The sequence below is a fragment of the Saccopteryx leptura genome, chromosome 9 (assembly GCF_036850995.1).
Source record: "Saccopteryx leptura isolate mSacLep1 chromosome 9, mSacLep1_pri_phased_curated, whole genome shotgun sequence".
Taxonomy (NCBI): Eukaryota; Metazoa; Chordata; class Mammalia; order Chiroptera; family Emballonuridae; genus Saccopteryx; species Saccopteryx leptura.
This window is the reverse complement of record NC_089511.1, coordinates 60,516,827-60,539,903: the sequence shown is the minus strand read 5'-3', so window position 1 is coordinate 60,539,903 and position 23,077 is coordinate 60,516,827. Positions and strand designations below refer to the sequence as shown.

Below are 23,077 nucleotides of genomic sequence, written 5' to 3'. Positions count from 1 at the left end.
TGGCTTTTGCTACTTTTAAAAGTGATATTTTTAAATATTATTTTTCAACTATTTACAGCCAGCATATAAAATAGTTAATTTTTGCATGTTGATCTTGTTTTCTGAAACCAAGCTGAGTTCACTAAGAGTTTTGTTAATTCCTTAGAATTTTCTATGTAAACAGTCATGTCATCTGTAAAATATTCAATTTCATTCTTCCTTCCAATGTTTGTGACTTTTTCTTTTTTTGTCTTATTACACTGACTAAAATCTCCTATATGAGGCTGAACAAAAATGGTAAGAATGGACAACTTACCTTGTTCTTCCTCTTAGTAGGAAAGCATTTAATATTTTACCAATATGTATAATAATACCTTTTTTAGATCTTTCATAGACATTTTAAAATGAGATTGAGGAAATTCCTTCTATTCCTAATTCGGTAAAGTTTTTTTTTTTTTTCTTTTTATTACCATAACTGGGTTGAATTTTGTCAAATTTGGTGAGTTTCTTTTAATATCATAAGTGAGTTGAATTTTGTCAGTTGAATGTATGTATCTGTTGAAACAACCATATGTAATTTTTTGTTTATTGTGATACATTGTTGCCATTGTTTTTTCTTTGTTTGTTGGTTTTTTTTTTTTTTTTTCATTTCTGAAGCTGGAAACGGGGAGAGACAGTCAGACAGACTCCCGCATGCGCCCGACTGGGATCCACCCGGCACGCCCACCAGGGGCGATGCTCTGCCCACCAGGGGGCGATGCTCTGCCCATCCTGGGCGTCGCCATATTGCGACCAGAGCTACTCTAGCGCCTGAGGCAGAGGCCAAGGAGCCATCCCCAGCGCCCGGGCCATCTTTGCTCCAATGGAGCCTTGGCTGCGGGAGGGGAAGAGAGAGACAGAGAGGAAAGCGCGGCGGAGGGGTGGAGAAGCAATAGGGCGCTTCTCCTGTGTGCCCTGGCCGGGAATCGAACCCGGGTCCTCCGCACGCTAGGCCGACGCTCTACCGCTGAGCCAACCGGCCAGGGCCTGTTGGTTTTTTAATGTTAAACCAAGTTTGCCTTCTTGGGATAATTCTCATTCTATTGCTAACTTGGATTGTGCTATGTTTTCCAAAGCATTTGTGCATATCTTGATGACAGAGATCATTCTACATTTTGTGTTGTTTTTGATAGTTGGCTTTGGATGTTAAAGTTATGTTGTTCTCGGTTGGCTCAGCGGTAGAGCGTCGGCCTGGCGTGCGGGGGACCTGGGTTCGATTCCCGGCCAGGGCACATAGGAGAAGCGCCCATTTGCTTCTCCACCCCCCCTCTCCTTCCTCTCTGTCTCTCTCTTCCCCTCCCGCAGCCGAGGCTCCATTGGAGCAAAGATGGCCCGGGCGCTGGGGATGGCTCCTTGGCCTCTGCCCCAGGCGCTAGAGTGGCTCTGGTCACGGCAGAGCGACGCCCCGGAGGGGCAGAGCATCGCCCCCTGGTGGGCAGAGCGTCGCCCCTGGTGGGCGTGCCGGGTGGATCCCGGTCGGGCGCATGTGGGAGTCTGTCTGACTGTCTCTCCCCGTTTCCAGCTTCAGGGAAAAAAAAAAAAAAAAAGTTATGTTGTTCTCATAAAAATGAGTTAAAAATGTCCCTACTCCTCTATTTTCTAAGGCAGTGGTCGGCAAACTCATTAGTCAACAGAGCCAAATATCAACAGTACAATGATTGAAATTTCTTTTGAGAGCCAAATTTTTTAAACTTAAACTATATAGGTAAGTACCTTCCTTATCGAGGTAGCGCCCGCACGTGGTATTTTGTGGAAGAACCACACTCAAGGGGCCAAAGAGCCGCATGTGGCTCACAAGCCACAGTTTGCCGACCACTGAGTTAGTGTAATATTTTCTTCCCTAAATGTTAGATAGAACTCACCAGTGAAACCAACTGGTGTGAAGTATCCCTGGTGAATGGTTTTATGATTTCAATAAAAGCAAAGATAAAATATAGGCTCTTAAAACGTTTTTATCTTTTGTCAGTTTTGGTAAATTCCATTTTTGCAGGAATTTGTCAGTTTCATCTAAATTTTCTGTTTATTGGCATAAAGTCATTTATAATATTTACTTTTTTAAATCTGTAGACTTTGTAGTGATAGTCAATCTTTTATTCCTAGTATCTATCATGTTTGTTATCTTCTTTGTATCAATTGTTATTTGTACTGTGTAACAAACCACCACAAACTTAGTGACTTAAAGTAATAACCATTTATTTAGCTGTGGGTAGGCCATTTGGGCTGAGAGCAGCTAGGCCATTCATAGGGTCCAGGCAAGTACACACAGGGGTCTGGTCAGCTGCCAGTCTGCTAGGTGGCTCTGCCTCTGAGGCTGCGGCTGGTTGTGGCTGGAGCAATGGGGATAATGGGGCCCATGTCTCCTTTATCAAGCCAACCCAGGCTTGTTCACATGGTGGCTCACAGTGTTCCTACAAAGAATGAAAGTTTTTTTTGTTTTGTTTTTGTATTTTTCTGAAGCTAGAAACGGGGAGAGACAGTCAGACAGACTCCCGCATGCGCCCGACCGGGATCCACCCGGCACGCCCACCAGGGGGCGACGCTCTGCCCAACAGGGGGCGATGTTCTGCCCCTCCGGGGCGTCGCTCTGTTGCGACCAGAGCCACTCTAGCGCCTGGGGCAGAGGCCAAGGAGCCATCCCCAGCACCCGGGCCATCTTTGCTCCAATGGAGCCTCGGCTGCGGGAGGGGAAGAGAGAGACAGAGAGGAAGGAGAGGGGGAGGGGTGGAGAAGCAGATGGGCGCTTCTCCTGTGTGCCTTGGCTGGGAATCGAACCCGGGACTTCTGCACGCCAGGCCGACGCTCTACCACTGAGCCAACCGGCCAGGGCCAAGAATGAAAGTTTGAAAAACCTATTGTGGTCTAGACTTACGACTGGCATAGAATTATTATTTTCCCCATTCTTTGGACCAAAGTGTGTCATAAGCACAACCCACATTTACATTGTGGAAAAATAAGCTCCAGCACCAGTTCCAAATGAGTGTGGATGTGGGTCAGGGGAGAATTAGCAGCATTTTTAAAATCTACCACATATTAAGACATGCTATTTTAGACTGATTGTTATGAGTTTGATAATTTTGTCTAATTCTGGTCTTACCAATATTGTGATACACTAATCTTCATTCTTCTACCTGGATTTTAGAAAACATGAAGTCTTTTTGGTGTCTCATCAAAACAACACCATTTCTCGCACTGATACTTAGAAAACTTTGGATTGTTTACGTTTTTGTTTTGTATCTACACAACCTCAAACTGATAAAGAGTCAAGCTTTTTGTTTTTTTAGTTTGTAATACTTTAAGAATTGAAAATGTGGCAATGTAACTATCACGCATCTATTGCCATTGGTCTTAAAAACAGCTTACTTCTTAAGCAATTTTCAGTTGTGGATAAATTGTAGGTAAAATGAAAGGTAAGTAATTTAACTTAGCATAGATAATATATTTCTCTAGGCTTCTTGTCCTGTCTGTCAACAAAGCAATTTGGAGGAAATATAAGTAGAGTTATAGAAAATATGAGTAGAATTGGGAATGGGATAATAAAAATGCAGTCTAGTTTTATCAATCCTTGGTATATATTTAAGTCTAATCATTAAGTAAGCTTGGTTTCGTCTTTTGGAAATCTACCTCTAGAAATTTATTTTGAATTATGGTTGTATAAACTCATATGGTGGTAAGAGGAATTATATAGTATTTTTTCCCTTATGGAAATATTGTAGGTAATCTAAATGTAAGAGAAGAGATTAGTTTAAAAGTGCATGATATATTCATTACATGAAAGTGTATGCAATCATTTAAAAGTTATAAAACAGTATTTAGTGACCTGTGTGAATGTTCCTTATATGTAGTTAACATATAATACATATTTAAAAGCAGATTGTGAAGCTACCAATATGATTATATTTTTGGTAAAAGAGTTCCACACAAATACATGTATGCATAAAGAAAATCTTGGAGAAATATACAACCAAAATGTTAACGGCTTTTACAAAAATGTGAATGGTGGCAATTTGATTTTTTCTCAGTTGACATATGTCAATGTAAAACAACTTCCAAATCTGTAAGAAGCTTCTATGAGTTTATTTGAGCCAAACTGTTGGCAATTGCTGAGAAGCAAAGTTTCAATAGACCGAGAAAGTGCTCCAGAAAATGGTGGTTTCACCACTTACTATATACATTAGAATCAAAGGGGGTAACATGAAATTGATTGGTGATAGATTAGGGAGGCGGAGAAAGCAAAGTGGGGAAATCTCTGGGATTAAATAAAAAGTAAAAATGTACATGCTGAAACTTCTTTTACACAGGCAGGAATAAGATAGTTAATAGTGGTTCACATAATATCATAGTAACAGTGAAGGGGTCTGTTGGTTCCTGCTCTGGTGGGATGTCTAGCCTGATAGGAAAAGATGACCCATATTTTCCAAAGGCATGTTATCAGGTACATTATCATAGATCACCTTTACCCGTTCACTCAGCCGTTACCCCACCTCCTCACACCTCTGGCAACCACCACTTCTGTTTTCTGTTTCTATGAACTTGGTAGTTTTAGATCCTACATATAAGCGATGTCTTACAGTATTTGCCTTTTTTTTTTTAAACTTAATTCACTTAGCATAATGCCTTCAAGATTCATCCATGTTGTTATATATGGCAGAAGTCCCTTTTTTTATGGTTTACTAACATTCCATTGTATGTATATACCACATTTTCCTCATCCATTTATCTGTTAACGGGTACTTAGATTGTTTCCATGGCTTGAGTCAATAAGGGATTGTAGATATCTTTTTTTTTTTTTTTTTTCATTTTTCGAAGCTGGAAACGGGGAGGCAGTCAGACTCCCGCATGCGCCCAACCGGGATCCACCCGGCATGCCCACCAGGGGGCGATGCTTTGCCCCTCTGGGGTCTCACTCTGTTGCGTCCAGAGCCATTCTAGCACCTGAGGCAGAGGCCACAGAGCCATCCCCAGCACCCGGGCCATCTTTGCTCCAATGGAGCCTCGCTGCAGGAGGGGAAGAGAGAGACAGAGAGGAAGGAGAGGGGGAGGGGTGGAGAAGCAGATGGGTGCCTCTCCTGTGTGCCCTGGCTGGGAATCAAACCCGGAATCAAACCCGGGACTCCTGCACGCTAGGCCAACGCTCTACCGCTGAGCCAACCAGCCAGGGCCTGGTTGTAGATATCTTTCTGAGGCACTAATTTTGTTGCCTTCAGCTGTATGCCTGAGTGGAACTGCAGGGTCATTTGGTAGTTCTGTTTTAATTTCCGAGGAACCTTCATACTGTTTCCAGGGTGGCTGCACTGATTTTCAGTCCCACCCTACCAGTGCAGGAGGGTTCCCTTCTAACACATTCTTGCCAACACTTGGTATTCTTATCTTTTTGGTAATAAGCATTCTAACAGGTGTGAGGTAATGGCCACATGGTTTTTCTTTTCCTTTTTTTAATCTGTGCTATAGGAAAAATAAATAAAAATTACTTTTAAAAAGGCTCTCCACAGGGCCCTGGCTGGTTGGCTCAGTGATAGAGCATCGGCCTAGCTTGTGGATGTCCTGGATTTGATTCCCAGTCAGGGCACACAGGAGAAGTGCCCATCTGCTTCTCCTCCCTCCCTCTTCTCCTCCCTCCCTCTTCTCCTCCCTCCCTCTTCTCCTGCAGCCATTGCTCAATTGGAGCAAGTTGACCCTGGTGCTGAGGATGGCTCCATGGCCTCTACCTCATGTGCTAAGAAGAGCTCTGTTGCTGAGCAATAGAGCAACACCAGAGATGGGCAGAGCATCGCCCCCTAGTGGGCATGCTGGGTGGATCCCGGTACCGGCACATGTGGAAGTCTGTCTCTGCCTCCCCTCCTCTCACTGAATTAAGATTTTTTTAAAAAGCCCTCCACAGTTACAATTTTCAGAATTATTTTTATTGTTACTCTCTAAATAATAAGAGTTATCAAGCCATATAAAATCTATACAGTTACCAAAACTCCCAAGTAATCTGCTTATAAGAATACTGGTTTTATTACAATCCTAATAGAAAATGGCCTCATAATACAGTGGTTACTTTAGGAATTTTATTTTTGCTGTTAACATTCACGAGTACTCATAAAGACTGGGGAAATTATTTTCCAATAATCATCAGATATTTATTTTTAAAAGTGTACCATTATAGTAAAAAAAAGTATACAAAAAAAGTTTAGACACTTGTAAAACTATTGATTGGAAGCAGAATTAATTAGCATTCTTGTTTTACAACTGGAGTATTCATAGGTTCTAGAGTCTTTAGAAAAATAAGTTGGCTAGAAAATTGTTTAAAATAGTCACAGGTATTGCATCTGTGTTAGACTGCTGGCCAGGATTCTGTGTTTTTCTTGCCAATATAACTGAAGAGTTCACTACCTGAGTAACATACATTACACACCTGTAGTCAAGTGGTATTTCTATTTAGTTAATCCCACAGTTATCACTATTATCAGTGGTGGAATATAGAGTTTGGCCAAGTTTTACTAGCCTTAGGACCATGGCTGCAAAGGAAAACTCTGTATTTGAAGTTTTGCTGTATATTTTATTCTCATGCAATAGACTAGGCCAGTTTCCATCTAAGAAATCGTTAATGTAGTTCACAGTCTGTAATGCACAAGCATGTCTACAATGGGGTACTGAAACTTTTTGGGCCCCAAATTAAATTTGATCTAAATTAAATATTCACTGGGGATAATTTTTAAAGTGGGGCCAAATATTGTAAAAATCACCACAACTTCAGAACAGATCACAATTTTTAATTTGTTATTGATTGACTGATTTGTTTGGTTTGCTGCGGGTAGGCACAAAACATGGCTGGGTGTGCAGAGCTGAGAGCATGGTTTGCTCTTGGGTGCAGGAAGTCCTGGGAAAGGTTCGGTCCACCTTGGTAAGCGTGGCGGCCCGTGCCTGCAGCTCCGTTGTACAGGCAGCTTTTTCCATGTCAACACCTGCTCATTAGGAACCAAACCAAGACTCCCAAAGAGCTCTCAGATGGCCCGAATTTTGAGTCTCTGCCAATCTGCACTAGAATTTAATAACAACCTTGAGGTGAAACTTGGGCCTTTCCTCACTGCTAATCCTCAAAGCCATCTGGCCTTTCCTTTCTCTGAATAGCAGTTAAGTGTGTGTGTGTGTGTGTGTGTGTGTGTGTGTATGAGGGCGGAAGAAGGAGCAAACTGATCTTACATTTCCTGAAGGACAATCCACCTCCTTCAGAGCAGATATAGTTTCTTTTAGGTCAGAGACTTAAGCTTGTTTTTTCCATAGCTTCCACATCTTTAATTGCTAGATAATTGTTTGAAATTTGTACCATTCATTAACTGTTGACAAATCTTCAAGTTTAGTTCTTTTAATGAAATAATGCCCAAAGGAAGCATGTAAGTCTGTAATCATGATTCAGATATTAAAAAAAAAAAAGTTATGTGTTCTCTTTAATTTTTTATTAGGTTTAGCACAGTATTAAAAATATGGGAGGTACTCCATAAGTATTTGTTTATTCCTGTGCCTTGCTGTACAAAAGAATTAAAGTAAACCAATAGGACATATGTAGAGTACAATAGTAAATTAAAATATAAAGCAAGAACTTCTGTCCTGTCACCTACCCAGGGGAGGAAATAGAGCAAAGTGAACCAGATGGTCTGTGTATTGCATAAAGAATCTCATGTTTATGGTCCTGTTGGAGGCTCAGTCCAGGGCAGATGCCCATCGAATGGAATGGCATACAGAATTAGCTGTACTAATTAAAATTGTTCTTCTTTGGCTGGGTTGCTTAGTTTGTCAGAGCATCATCCCAATATGCCAAGGTTGTGGGTTTGATCCCTGGTAAGGGCACATACAAGAATCAACCAATGGATACATAAATAAGTACAACAACAAATTGATCTCGCTCTCTTTCTCTCTCTCATTCTCTCTCTTTTTCTCTCCTTGCTTTCCTCCCTCCCTCTTTCTCTAAAGTCAATTAAAAAAAATTGTTCTTAATCTCACTACTGAGCACTTGTTGAGTTTAGGTGTCTTTAAATACATATGTTGGAGTCTGCTACATCGATAAAATGCCCTAAAATATTTATTATGGAGTAAATAAATAACGAAGTTTGACTTGACTTACATAGGATAGAAAATGTACATAGTAACATGTCTTTCCATCACTCAGATGACAGAGGCAAATACAAAGTTTAGCCTTTTATGGGTATTATGTAAATACACATTTATAATGACATGAATGCATACATATATGCATATGTGTGTACATGTATATGTGTATATACATGCATATTCCAAGCATCAGTAGGGTTTCGACTCTACTGTTTGTTCTTTCTCTTTCTCAGAGGCCCTCAGAACAATATGTCATTAAACATGTGAGGCCTTTGAAGAGGGGTCCACAAACTATGGCCCTTGGGTCAAATCCAGCCTTGTTTTAGTATAGCTTGCAAGCTAATAATAGTGCTTTCTTTCAAATGGTTAAAAACAAATCAAAAGAAGAATAATTATTTGATAATATGAAAATTGTATGGAATTCCAACTCAGTATCTATAAAGATTTTTTTGGTCATAGCTGTGTTCATTCCTTTACATGTCCTCCGGCAACTTCTGTGCCACAACAGCAAAATCGACCATCTAGCCGGCAGAATACAAAGTGTTTTCTCTCTGGCCTTTTACAGAAATGTTTGCTGACCCCTACCAAAGAAAATAAGTGGGGTGAATCTGTCTGAATCAAGCCATACCTCACAATATTTGAGAAGGGATTCTTCCCACACTGCCTTTTTTAGAAAAGAAAATTTGGAAAAGAGTAAGAGAATTATTCACAACTTTTATCTTTTTAAAAAAGGTATTATTAATACTCCCCCACTCAAACACACACCCTCATATCTCAAACAAGGTATTTTGAATAGTTAACCTGTACTACCTCTTCTACTAATATTCTGACAATATAACAGAAAGCTAAGTGGAAAGGAGTTTTATTAGTCTGATTTTCAGTTGGCCTTCTGAAGAAACATGGAAGAAAAAACTTACCAAGACTTAAGTAGTAGGATACATGGGAAGAAGAGGAATCCTAAATACACTTGGGGACACTGAGTATTGGTCTGGGTGGCATTCAACCCCGGCTTGATAATGCCTTGTGTGTATGTGTACTGCTTTTGTTTTTTGTTTGTGTGTGTGTGGTGATTGCATTGTTTCGTAAGCATTTGTTATTGGAGCATACTGGTAAGAGGCGTGTGATGTTATTTTGATTTTACAGAAAGAAGGTTCAGTAGCTCTTCCATGGCAGTAAGTCAGAGCCACTCCAAGAAAATGGAATGATACTTTTTCTGTTAGCCATAAATCTCTGTATGGTTAATGTGGTCCATGATATAATAAAGAATTAGGCCCTGGCCGGTTGGCTCAGTGGTAGAGCGTCGGCCTGGCGTGCAGGAGTCCCGGGTTCGATTCCCGGCAAGGGCACACAGGAGAAGTGCCCATCTGCTTCTCCACCCCTCCCCCTCTCCTTCCTCTCTGTCTCTCTCTTCCCCTCCTGCAGCCATGGCTCCATTGGAGCAGAGTTGGCCCACGTGCTGGGGATGGCTCTGTGGCCTCTGCCTCAGGCGCTAGGATGGCTCTGGATGCAACAGAGTGACGCCCCAGAGGGGCAGAGCATTGCCTCCTGGTGGGCATGCCGGGTGAATCCTGGTCGGGCGCATGCGGGAGTCTGTCTGACTGCCTCCCCGTTCCCAGCTTCAGAAAAATGCAAAAAAAAAAAAAAAAAAAGAATTATTAAATTATTAAACTTAAATCTGAGTTTAAGTTTGAATATTTGATTGATTTACTTTATAGCATTCAGCATAGTGTTCAGTTGTTATCCTCCCCTCAGCTGCTGTAATAGAAATAATATAACCCCATGAGTCAACTTAATAAGATCCTTCATTATCTAAAACTAAGAAACTTGGCTCTTTTATATGCTCCACTCCATCCCTCGTATACAGGGTCAGCAAATGATCGCCGATTGGCCAGCAGTCTCCTCTGTCTTCAAATCCTATTTCCTTTCTACCTTTGACTTTTGGTTTCCCTTAAAACAAGTATTTTGAAAGTGAACGTACTTTCTTTATAGCTTGATCAGAACACATCAGCAGAACAATACATAAACCAATCATTGTATTCTTACTGTAATTATATTTCAGCGTCACAGAATGTATGTGCTCAGAAAGAGAGACTTTAGAAACAATTTCCTTTTACACATATGGAACCAGGGACCCAGGAAAGATGGAACTTCTCTATGGTCTAATAGCTACTTGTAACATAAAGTTGGGGTAAGACCTGTTTTCCCTTACTTGTTTGTTTGCATTATCATTTCTTTGGGCCACATTATGATTATTATATAAAAAAATAAATAAAAGCATTTAGTGAAATATCAAATAGATATTATTTCATGGACTATGTTATGTTCAGTATGAACAAGACTTACCTCCACAAGATACGTAGAAAAGTTTATTCCATTACTTGGTGGACATACTCCATCAATCTTTTGGAAGAGTCATTAAACTATAAGTTAATAAAAGGTAATAGGAGTTATAATTAAACAAATACGTGATACAAAAGAAATACGTGATACAAAAACATATATACTGCTTATCTTTGGTAATAAATATATTTGAATCAAGGACGTTGCTTAAGAACCATTCACATCCACGGTCAGCCAGTACCATCAGTGTCTTGGGTTTAGAGGGATGTTTGGAGAGAATTACTATCCTAATACAATGGAAAGCTCAACTCAATTGGCTTGTCACTTTCTTGATTTACTTTTCTTGGAAAAAAAACCCTAAACCTGGGAAGAAGCAATGTCAGTGAACAATTGTTCCACATCTAGTGACTTTCCATTCAGTCATACTGCTTTATTTTCTTTCTAACACTTTTTGCTACCTGAAATTATCTTCTTTGCTTATCTGTTCACTTGTTTACTCTCCCTGGTTTCTACTCGGAAGATTGGAGGCTGCAGACAGTGGGGCCTTGTCTGTCCTATTCACCTTTGTATCACCAGTGCCTGTCACAGGGCCTGGGCCATAAAGTGGATTCTGTATGATCTGTTCACTGCATGAGCTATGGGACAACTGGACTAGATGATGTGGGTGTGAATTGTGAAATTGTAAATTCTAGGGAAGGAGAAGAAACACTTCATACCTGACCTGGAGATGTTGTTCTGAGGGCTGTTTCATTCTATAGTCCGGCTTCCATAGCATCTGTACATGTGTTGTAATTGTTTGTTTACTTGTCTCTCCGTCCCCTTGGTTACTTGAGGGCAGAGATCAACTCTCATGCCCAAAGTGCTGAGCGTGGTGACCAGCAGAGCGAGTGAGTGAGTGAGTGAGTCCGTGAGTATATGAATGCTGTTTTTGGCACAAGTGCCTGAGAACATACTATCTTTTTGTGCTTCCCCTCTTCCCATAGGAAGTGTGATGACTGGCTACTAAGTGGCTTCTGATGCTTGTTTGGAATAGTGTCTGCTTTCAGAAAGATAATTTCTGGAAAATGTGCCTTAGACTATTATATAGTCTATTCTGTTTAAATAGACTAACATTGTCAATAGAAATATTATGTGATCCACACATATTTTAAACTTCTAATAGCCACATTTAAAAGGCTTTTTTAAAAGTGAAATTAATTTTAATATAATTTATTTAACTGAATGTCTCCAAAATATTCTCATTTTAGCATGAGTCAGTATATAAAGTTATCAATGAGATATATATTTTACATTGCATTTTTTCATACAAAGTATTGAAATCCAGGGTGTATTTTGTATTTCAATTTGGAGGCTAAGTTGTCATGGGAAATACCTAATCTGTATTTTATTTCATAAATTTAATTTTGAAAAAGTTGATTCAAAAACTCAAATTGTTCCAAACACACTTTACTGTGTTTCAGTATCTCAACTGAGTCTGTTTTTAAATTTAAACTTTAAATTAAATTATAAACTCAGTTTTGCAGCCACACACACTAGTCACATTTCAGTGCCCAATGTAGCGGATGACTGCTGAATTGACCCGTACAGATTATAAAATTTTCTTAAATAAATATTTCCTATATATCTTTATTTATTTCCAAATACCCACAACTTTCAGTCACGGCAATTCACAGCATTTTGGATTTATAGAGAGTGTCTTCGAAGTGATCTAGTACAGCTCCTTTTGTCTGCAAGAACAGGGGCCCAGAGAGGAAGTGGCTGGTCCAGTATGTTTTGTTTGCCCACCATTTTGGGGGGCAGGCTTTGCTCTCAGTGTTCTGCTAGACATGACCAGTCTACTTTTTGGGCACAGACTGTGCAGGATTGTGCCTTCGGGAACCTTCTATGTGTGACGAAGGATCCCCCTTCTTTCTGCTGGCCAACATGGGTGTGGTAGCGAGCCCTTCAGGAAGCCATCTGGTGTGCTTACCCCCAGGTGCTCATGTGAGGCTGCAGAAGCAGCCAGCGCTTGGGACCAGCTGGCTCTGCAACGCTGAGGTCAGGCCGGTCAGTTGGACAGACAGCCTGCTCCAGGAATGGAGGGCAGGCCAAGTGCTGAGAAAGATGGAACTGAGGCCAGTGCTTATTTATCCAAAGGTGCTACCCCTGTGAGGAACATGGAAAGGACCACCAGCCCCTCAGTATTTTCCGGTCATAGCCCTTTTGGGTTTACTTAATTTTTTTTTTTTAGGACTTCATTTGTCTCATCTGAAAGTGAAAAATAATATATGGCTATGAATGGAAAATTTCCCAGGGTGCTTTTCTGTCATTTGTAACCATTGACACATTTAGTGCTTGTTTTCTTTTTTGTTCCCCACATGTTCAGAACCTGCTCAAGTTCTCTTGACATCACCTTTATCTCAGATGCCAAAATTAATGAAATGATGATGAATCCATTTTTCTTTGTGAAGGGAAAATATTTTGATGTCTCTGATGGCGAGGCTGCTCTGCTTCTGAGAAAACAGAAGAGGGTGCAGCACAAAATAGTTTTCATTCCATCAAAACACGCACATTCGCCCTGGCCGGTTGGCTCAGCGGTAGAGCATCGGCCTGGCGTGCGGGGGACCCGGGTTCTATTCCCGGCCAGGGCACACAGGAGAAGCGCCCATTTGCTTCTCCACCCCCCCCTCCTTCCTCTCTGTCTCTCTCTTCCCCTCATGCAGCCAAGGCTCCATTGGAGCAAAGATGGCCTGGGCGCTGGGGATGGCTCCTCGGCCTCTGCCCCAGGTGCTAGAGTGGCTCTGGTTGCGGCAGAGCGACGCCCCAGAGGGGCAGAGCATCGCCCCCTGGTGGGCAGAGCTTCGCCCCTGGTGGGCGTGCCGGGTGGATCCCAGTCGGGCGCATGCGGGAGTCTGTCTGACTGTCTCTCCCCGTTTCTAGCTTAAGAAAAAAAAGAAAACAACAACAACAAAAAAAACACGCACATTCTTCATTATCCAGAACCAGAGACAGGGTTAAAAGGTGCTGCCTCCCTGGCAGACTGAATCTTTTATTTTTCTCGTATCTTTTCTGTTTCTCATCCTCTGTTCTTCTATATACTCCCTATTTTCTGCTTTGCTGCATCACCATGTACTAATAGTTTCAAAGAGCACAGGTATTGTAACTTTAAAATTACCAAGTGATAGTATCACAGGGGTAGTCAACCTTTTTATACCTACCATCCACTTTTGTATCTCTGTTAGTAGTAAAATTTTCTAACCGCCCACCGGTTCCACAGTAATGGTGATTTATAAAGTAGAGAAGTAACTTTACTTTATAAATTTATAAAGCAGAGTTACAGCAAGTTAAAGCATATAATAATAATTACTTACCAAGTACTTTATGTTGGATTTTTGCTAAGTTTGGCAGAATAAATCTTTATAAAACAACTTACTATAGTTAAATCTATCTTTTTATTTATACTTTGGTTGCTCTGCTACCGCCCACCATGAAAGCTGGCACGCCCTCTAGGGGGCGGTAGGGACCAGGTTGACTACTACTGCAGTATCATCTCCATAAGAATCACATGTAATTGTCTGTGTGTAGACTCAGCTCAACAATGTGGAGATACAATATAAAATGATAGCCAAGAGTAGTCAAGTTTAATTAATTGGCTGAAGTCATAGTCAAAGTTTGTCTTAAGGTCTTGGCAGTGTGTAATCTAAAATTGAGGGAAAAAATTTCCCTGACTGTGATCTCTACAGTTTGTAAAACATTCCAGTGAATTGATTTGACTTCTTTTCAGTGGTATATTTAGTCACAATATTTTGATTCCTGGGTTAGAAATTATTTGGGGTATAAACATCACTCTAGATGCCAAACTGGAAGTGATTTTTACTTTTCGGTGCTAGTTTTATGCTGTAATAATGCACAGTCAGGAAATATTATTAATGGAACTTGTTGCTTCTGGTAAGAAAACAGGAATTATTTTAGATAAAATCATATGGAAATATTTAACAGGCGGAGTCACTTCTTGACATAACTTCTGGTGACAAAGGTACAAGTGAAGGAAAACCAGGGCTCCTTGCTGCAGTGTGCTGGCTTTCAGATCTGACCCAAACTTCCTTCTGGAAGGGCCAGGGAGCCCGGCTCTGGGACTGTAGGACACCATTATTTCAAGTCGGCCAAGAAACTCTACTGTTAAATTTATTATAACTACCTTTCCTATAGGACGTTTTCAAAGAAAAATTTTGCAGCTAATAAAAATTTGGAAGATCACTCTTTTAAGTTATTTTGAAAGGATGGTTTCAGAATTATTGTAACTGGAACTATTTAAAAAAACAGAACAGATTTTTTTTTTTCTTGAGAGAAGTTGCTTAAGAATTGCTTTTCTTTAACTTTCTATAGCTTTGACATTCTATGCATAGGCCAGTGACAGCCTGTGAGAGTCCTGTCCATTATACCCTCATTGCCAAGGTCAGGGAGAAGAACTAGGAAAGTTACCTTGAAGAGGGCTGACCATTGAACAGTTGAGCTTTGCTTCAAATGGGGTGCTTGCTATAATGCTATTTCTGTAACTCCTTCTTCTTCCCATCAGAGACCTGCCCCTTTGCTCAGAGACAGCTGTGCAATCAGTTTTACTTTGGACATCTGTACTAATTCTGTAATTTCCCAGAAGAGAATAGACTTTTGAGACTTAAGTGAAAAAGTTTTCTAAATCTTCAACCAAAAAAATAAAGTGTTTAAAAGTTCTTTTTATGTTTTAGTTGCAGCTATTACAAGGACTTGCTTTCTAGAATTATCGACAGAACTGTCAATTCAGTTTGGGAGGGAAAAATAATATTTGTGGGCCTCTTGCATAAATGTCTTTGTATTGAGAATAAGCATTCCCTGTCAGGGTGTCCACTGGGGAAGGAGAAAGGGAACTGAGACCTTAGTAACCTAACAATCAACATCTGGGGCCCACAGGACCCCTTTCCTTGGCAGTGTCACTCTTAAAAGTTCTGCTTTAAAATGGAGGACAAGGCCCACATTTTCTATAAGAAAGAGAATCTAAACAAGCGGTGACTTAGAGGGTTAACCACTTGTTGAGATACTGCAAAATCCAACATAAAAAAATTCATGTTATGATCGCATAAAAGTCGTGACGGATTCTCAACTTCTGAACATTCTGGAGAGGCCGGGAATTATTCTAGAGAGAAGAGTGTTGGAAAATACCTCTGGCCTGTTTTCCTAATTTCCAGTTATGCTTTGGTTGGTAGAGATCAATGTGAAACTGTGGTTCTCAGATGGACAAGGTACCTTGGTCAAGCGTACTTATAAATATATTTTAAAGTATCATTAGTGTCTACAAAGGAAGAGAGATAAAGGGCCGGAGCCAATGGGAGACCAGCCAGTTTTCCAGCTGGCTGTCCTCTTCAAGTTGCTGAAAATAAGGAAGAAAATGGTATGAATGTTCCTCAAAAGTACAGAATGACTTTATCTAGAAAGAAATCATACCCAAGTTTTAATTTTTTATTCTTTTCTCCATCCCTACTATTACTCTCACGCTAAAAAAAAAACCCTAGTAGAAAAACTCTTATTTTTACAATGAAGCTCCCATTAAGTTGCATTGCTTTAGGATCTGAGTTACGTTTAATTCCACACCTTCATTCCCCATCCTTTTTGTCCAGCGATGGTTTCACAGGCAGTCGAGACCCTTTCTGGACCGCTTTCTTCCTGAGGAGAGTTTCTGTGGGGAGGTAAGCACAGGAGCTTCAGATCGGCCCTCGGGGACTGTGGGACCAGCGTGGTTTACACGTGGTTCACAGCGAGGCCTGAGAGGAGCGTGCAGTCCCTTGTATGTGGTAGCGCTGGAATGACCACCGTCCCCGCCTTTCCCATTCATCCCGTATCACTGCCTGGCAGAGATTGTAAAGCACCTCAGGAAGGGAAATACCTTCCAAATCAGAAATACAGTGTGCAGTTGTTTGCAGGAACTCGCTTGGGGCTCTTAGTGAAGCCTGTAATCAGCAGCTCCGGAGAACTATCCACATCCTCACATGCTGTCTTGGGACTCACTGCTTTGACCTTCACACACTTTATCAGTCCGTCCTGCAAAGTCAACTGCACTGATCACCAAAGTGGACTATTAGTATTAGAAGCACAGATACTAAGACTGTCAGCAGAGCATCATCTTTTTTTATTCTGCTTATTTTCTCAGTAAATGTAGGGTAACTTACCAGTGCCGAGATGTTTTGGGTCCAGTCTGATATTTTAGCTATTTCTTGCTAAAGCTCTGTGAATATTCTGTGGTGTGTGTGTGTTTGTGTGTGTGTGTGTGTGTGTGTGTGTGTAAATAAATCCTGACTTATTAAATTTCTTCCAGTGCATGCACCCTAGCAGAAAATACCCCAGCAGGCCTTGTGAAGGCTGCTGCTTCACTTCACATCATGAATATTCAGAGGCTGCAGTCATTGAGGACTCAGGTGGCAAAAATAGTAAGGTGATTAAAGCAAAACCCAACATGAAAGCCAATCTGCATTTCAGAAACCCTGATTACAGCCCAGAGCCCCTTCTCTGACCCTTGGACCACATGAGAGGATGGTCCTGGGGAATTTCTATGAATCAGGCGTCTGTTCCATGCACCAACATGCTCACGTCTTTCTGTATGATGTGTTGTAATCAGCATGTTGTTTTTAAAAGACAACAGGCCCTTCTGTAGTCCTCTCCCACAAAATGCATTTAGGCTGGCAGTTCAGCATAAAGGACGCAGTGTGGAGGAGATCAGCAATGCATGCATTGTTTTCCCTATAATGTAGTCAGGATCTCCATAGCAAAATTTAGTCTGTTTTGTGAAATCTTATTTTATATATTTTTGTCACCATCAGCAGTTAAGCTAAAGTAGGAACTGCTCCATTCTGTTACGGGTTAAATTATGCTCTGTGCAGATCTAGTGGTAATGCATAAATTGCAGCCCTGTCTTTTTTCCGAAGGATTCTAAAATAGGTTTTCAGAATTAGTGCTGGATTTTTGCTCCTGCATCTGTGGTGACTCTTGCTTTTTTTCCCTTTGGAAAAGCATCCTTTGCCGCGTTCCCCCTTTGGAGGACTCACTTAGACACTTCCAGCTGGTGGCAGGGGATACAGCCATAATACGCTCCCTCTGTCCCAGCTGCCTTCTCTCTCCACTACGGTAAATGCATTACAATGGCTGCACTCTCCTGTAAAGGTTCAGGTAGAGGAAGGTGTAGGATGAAGTCTGGAAACCATCATTTGAGTTTTTAAAAGCTTCAGCTTCTACAGCATCTTTGCATTTTGAATGTCTTCCTGCTTCTAGCCAGAGGGCTCTCTCTCTCCAGCGATTGGAATGCTGCTGTAAACCTGATCAAAGGTGCCTGAGGATATCACCTTTTACCAGGAAGCACCGTGTGCTTGAGAGGATCTTTTTCAATGCATTATGGCTCATGCAGCCTCACAATTAAAGAAAAACAGGGATTTAGAAATCAATGCTGAAGAAGAGACCGAGAAAAAAAGGAAACACCGCAAACGGTCCCGGGATCGGAAGAAAAAGGTAGCTATGTGTGCTAGAGCATAGATCTTGCCTGGCTTCTTTTTGTTTTAATCTTTTCTCAGCTTCTGTTAGAAGCATTAGGGGCTATTTTTACATGCTGTGTGGAGTATAAATTGGGTGTGTAAATTGGGAACAGAGGATACACGATTCTATGGCCGACCGGGGCCATAGGATGGATGGGCAAGGCCAGGGAAGACATACCCCGTGTGGGGGGGATTGCAGTGCTGATGCGGAAGGAAGGCATGCTTTCACTCGACATGGGCACCGGCATGTTTTCCTGACACAGAAAGGTATGCAAGGGAGTTCAAAGTAGTTTTGTTTCAGCCCAGTCAAGGTTAATGGTCTGCAGGGACTTAGGTTTGAGGAAGAGGCCAGTGAGCCAGGTTTTGTACTTCTTAGAGGTCTGTCTCATGAAAAAGGAGCTTTTGTGCTAGAACTGTGTCACATGTGTGGGTTGCTCAGTTAGATCTGTGACCTTAAGGATGTAGCAGAAAAAGTCATTTCCTGCCTTGCGTTTGTTTGGTTTTTTTTTTTCTTTTGCCTCTTTTTTTCTAGATGATGCTGTTAGTTGGGTTGTGCAATGAAAATAAGCTGCTAGAAATAACTTTTCTTTTGTTCAATACAGCTAAAATCATAGATGCTTGTTTTTCTCTGCTGGGTGAGAGTGACAGTTCTGAATGCAGGAATTCCCGTGACACGACAGGGACTTGTCCCCTTTGACACTGACTGCTTTAAATCAAAGCATAGGCATTGATTATTTCCTACCAATATTCTAATGTAGGGCAAAAAATAGGAATATTCTAGGTCAGTGGTGTTTGATTACAGCCCGAGAGTGCTTACTGTTTGGTGGCTGTGCCCTTAGGTACCAACCTAAGGAGACTGCCGGGTACCAACCTGGGAGAAAGGCCCCAAATCATTTTTCTTCCATGGCAATTAATACAAATTGATGAAAATTGTGATCTGAATACAGAAGTCAGGCCATAAACCATTTTTATGTCCCTTTGTGAGAATTCCCAAGGGAAAGATGATCTTAATGTGCTCTGAGCAGTGATGCATGTGCTTTTCTAAATGACATGCAGATTTCTTGCACCACATGGACCTCTCCTCAGGAGTGATCATGGATATTGTCTGTACCTTTGCCACTTTCTTTAGAGTTGAGATCTAGAGAGACATCTGTGCCTTTTGTTCCATGACAAACCTAATAAGATTGAGTTTGGAGGAGGGCTGCAGTTGCTTTGCTGCAAGATGCTAAATTTAGGTAGTTCCCACTTCAACATTCTTGTCAATAAACTTCTTGAATATACTTTCACCAAAGTACAAATTTTGGAAATTCTGTGAAGGTGTATTTCAAAGCCTTGTACAAACAGAGCCGCTATGAAATTGCCACATTTGGCTAAGTTCTGGTCTAATTGTACTGTATTCGGTTTGTCTGTGGGTGGGTTGCTATTTATTGTGCCCCTCTCCCCTCACCCCTGCGCACCCGCACCATGATAAGCTGGCTTCTAAGAAACATGCGGAAAGGTACATGTGCTTGTATAAGGTACGCTGTCATGACTCTCTGTAAGAGTTGTTAGCTGAACCAAGGTATGTTCAGCAGCTTCCTGTAGTAGCAATGACAGGCCTGCGGCCTCTGTGCCTAGGCCCCTGTTTGAGTTAGAAGCAAAATAGGACGAGGGGAAGGCAAACAGAGTTTCTGGACTCACTGAGCTGAAACAAATGCTTTGTTCCGAGTACAACAGAGCCTGTCCGATGTAAAGCTCTTAGCAACCAGAGGGAACGTGGAGAAATATCAATATTGCTATTGTTGACGTGCAAGCAGATTTCAGTGGTTTGTCCTCAGGACACTCAGAGTAGATCCAAAAAGTGGCTTTCCAGTTAGCACTTTCATTGCTGTGTGCTCGCTGATACTTCACACAGTGTAAACTAAGTGTATACCCCTGTAAAAGGTGTGTGTATTAGAAGAGATTTAATATTCATGGCCAAAAGAAGTATGGATATTTCACATATTACTTTTCATGAGCAAAGTTAAGATTGAATTACTTGGAAGATACACCCTAGATTTCTTTCAGTGGTATAGCATATATAACACTCATTCCGTACAAATGGAATTTTTTCAACTTGGCATTTCTTTTTCCCACCCTTTACTAAGATCCTAATTAAGGCCTGTGAGCTGCTTTGCTCCGGAATTGTGTGTCGCATGTCAATTGGAAAAGCTGCTTTTAAATATTTTGTGAGTTATGATGGGGATAGATGCTCTTGCTAAGATGCAAAAATATCATCTAGGATCTTTTAATTACATAAAAGTAATAGTGGGTACTCATAAAATCACAAAATAGAAAAGCTTAGGAAAATGCTATACAGAGTATATAATTTATAAAAAAAATTTGGTTCGTGGTACCCCTGCAATTCAGATGGAGTAAGCCCAAGGTGAACCTTTCTTGATTGTAGCTGCATGACACAGCATCATACAGTATGAGACATTACTAAAATATATGTAAAATTAACATTGAATTCACATTTCAGCAGGTTTTTTAAAAACCCAGTGTGTTATACATTTGGTCTATTATGAATATTGATAACCATGAATAAGTGATTACCAGTCCAAAAAGAAGTCAGAAACTTCTAGTAATATATAATTAGTTGAATTTTAATAATGATGAGTTTTATTCTTGGCACAACTTTACCGTCAAGAAAAAGAAAATCTTACTATTTATTAAAAAAGAAATGCTTGTAGGTGGATGAATCCTTAATCTTTTATCCGGCTTGAAGCATAAATAAATAAATAAATAAATAAATAAATAAATTTCCATGAGTATCTAGCTTAAAAGTTTCTTTTTAATGCCTTTATAGGTCTTTCCTTACGCACCCCTTTCCATTGTTCCTCCCTGCTCCTGATACATCTTTCCCTTTCACTTTCCTTCTTTCCTGATGGGCAGCAAGTGGAAGGTGTGCCAAAGGGAGGTAGATGCCTTGGGTGCGTTCATATCAGATCCATGCCCTCACTAAACAACTTGCAAAGAAGAACTTTTTTTTTTATTCATTTTTATTAGAGAGAGAGGAGAGAGAGAGAGGAAGAGATAAAACAGGGGGAGGAGCAGGAAGCATCAACTCCCATACATGCCTCGACAAGGCAAGCTTGGGCTACCTCAGAATTCCAGGGCGAAGCTTTATCCACTGTGCCACCACAGGTCAGGCCAAAGAGGAACTTTTCAGTATCCCCTGCACCCAGCTGGGTCCCAGCCAACAGGTGTTGGCCAGTAGATGGGCCAAGCTACCATGCACCCATTAGGGTGAGAAGTCATAAATGCATTTCAGTTCCTGCACTTCTCGTTGCCCCTGGCTTCTGATGCTGTGTCACCTACATGTTTGGCCCTATTTACATAAACTAAAATATGTTTCAGTAGTGAGGAATTTTAGGACAATTGACTTTAATTTATTCAATTTTTTTTTAAATTTTGTGTGTACCTGTGTGCGTGTATATATACTGCTCACAAAAATTAGGGGATATTTTATTGCTTCATATTCATTTTGAAATATTCTTTAGTTTTTGTGAGAAGTATATTTATTATGTCCTGTTAAAAATAAAAAGCTTTGTCCTGGAGACCGTTGGTTCAGCGGTAGAGTGTCAGCCCAGCTTGTAGAAGTCCCGGTTTTGATTCCTGGTCAGAGCATGAAGGAGAAGCAACCATCTGCTTCTCTGCCCCTCCTCCCCCTCCTTCCCCTCCTTCAGCCATGGCTCAAATGGTTCAAGCAAAGTTGGCCCCAGGTATTGAGGATGACTCCATGGTCTCGCCTCAGGCTCTAAAATAGCTCGGTTGCCAAACAATGGGGCAGCGGCCCAGAGAGGCAGAGCATCACCTGGTAGGGGCTTGCTGGGTGGATCCTCATTGGGGCACATGTGAGAGTCTCTCTGCCTCCCCACCTCTCACTTAATTAAAAAAATAATAATAATAAGAATGATTAAAAAAACATTGAGGTGACCTAAGGAAATTTATACTGATAAAAAAAAGGTAACATTTCTTGAGTTCTACTTCCTACATATATGACTGACCCAGGGGTATACTGAGATAAAATGACAGCTAATTCTGTGATTGCTGTTAAAGTCATACAGCTATTCAGTGACAGAGCAGGAATGGATATTCATTGCTTCACTTTTTCAACAAATGTTTATTGAATGCCTTCTATGGATCAGGCATTGCATTTATTGTTGGAGCTAAAGCTAAAGAGGGCATAGTGTAGCTACGGTACAGTAGTAGCTCCATGCAGAGGGAGGAGAAAGATAAGCGCACCATTAAACATCCTATGTAAACTATGAAAAGGGAGCTACAGAAGCCCACAGAAAGACCCCCAGTTCAACTCATGGGATCAGATGAGGTTTCAGAGAAGCTGAGCCTTAGAGCAGAAGTGGACGGGATAGACAGGCAGAAGGATGGGAACTCCGTTCCTCAAGTGATGGAAGTAGAGGGAACATTGGTGTGTGAGAAACAAACATTGTTTTGGAATTCATAGAGCAAGGGGGACATGAGTGTAGGGCAGGAAAAATGACTGCGAATAGGGGCTGGTTCATTTTACAAGGTGAGGATTATCCAGCTCAAACAAGGGAGAGACTGGCACTGAATGGTGGTGGTAGCCAGAGGGGATGGAATAGCTTTATGGTGTAGAACCATCACTGAAGCATCAGTGTTTTAGACAGCAGTGAGACGAGCAGACAGGAAGTAGTGATGGTGATACAGGAACAGAAACGCTAGGGTCTGGACCAGATGAAAACTCTGCCAGGGGAGAGGGGGTGTTGCTGTAGAGGAAGGCTTAATAAAACTTGGCAATGAATTGTCTGTAGGATGTGAGAGGGAGAGATCAGATTCTAGGGTAACTGTCAAACTCCTGGCTTGAAGTGGAAGATAAAGAATTAAATTTTCTGGATTCATGTCTTTTCTCTGAGTACATTAATTGGCCACTTAAAATGCACCAGTCAGAATTTTAAGTTGCTTTGTAGGTGGAGGCCCATTTAATCTTCACAACAACCTTAAAAAGAAAAATATTTTTATTAACCCTATTTTACAGATGAGGGAACTGAGAGGCATAAGTCTTTAACTTAACTCCCTCAAAGTTCCCACAGTAA

At 41.1% G+C, this 23,077-nt stretch overlaps 1 protein-coding gene across 21 annotated transcripts in view; it reads left to right on the top strand.

Moving 5' to 3' along the window:
- ANK3 (ankyrin 3) overlaps positions 1-23,077 on the top strand; it is a 755,326-nt gene that overhangs the window by 382,831 nt on the left and 349,418 nt on the right. For 3 of the 21 annotated variants that reach the window (XM_066348437.1, XM_066348436.1, XM_066348433.1), the window contains exon 1: positions 17,447-17,958. The exons of 3 other annotated variants lie outside the window; for them this stretch is intronic. In XM_066348437.1, the coding sequence (XP_066204534.1) occupies positions 17,845-17,958 (114 nt within the window). In that variant the 5' untranslated portion in view covers positions 17,447-17,844. Of the gene's footprint in view, positions 1-17,445; positions 17,959-23,077 lie in introns of those variants that run through there. 15 more of the 21 variants (XM_066348442.1, XM_066348439.1, XM_066348443.1 and 12 more) reach the window with 8 other exon arrangements.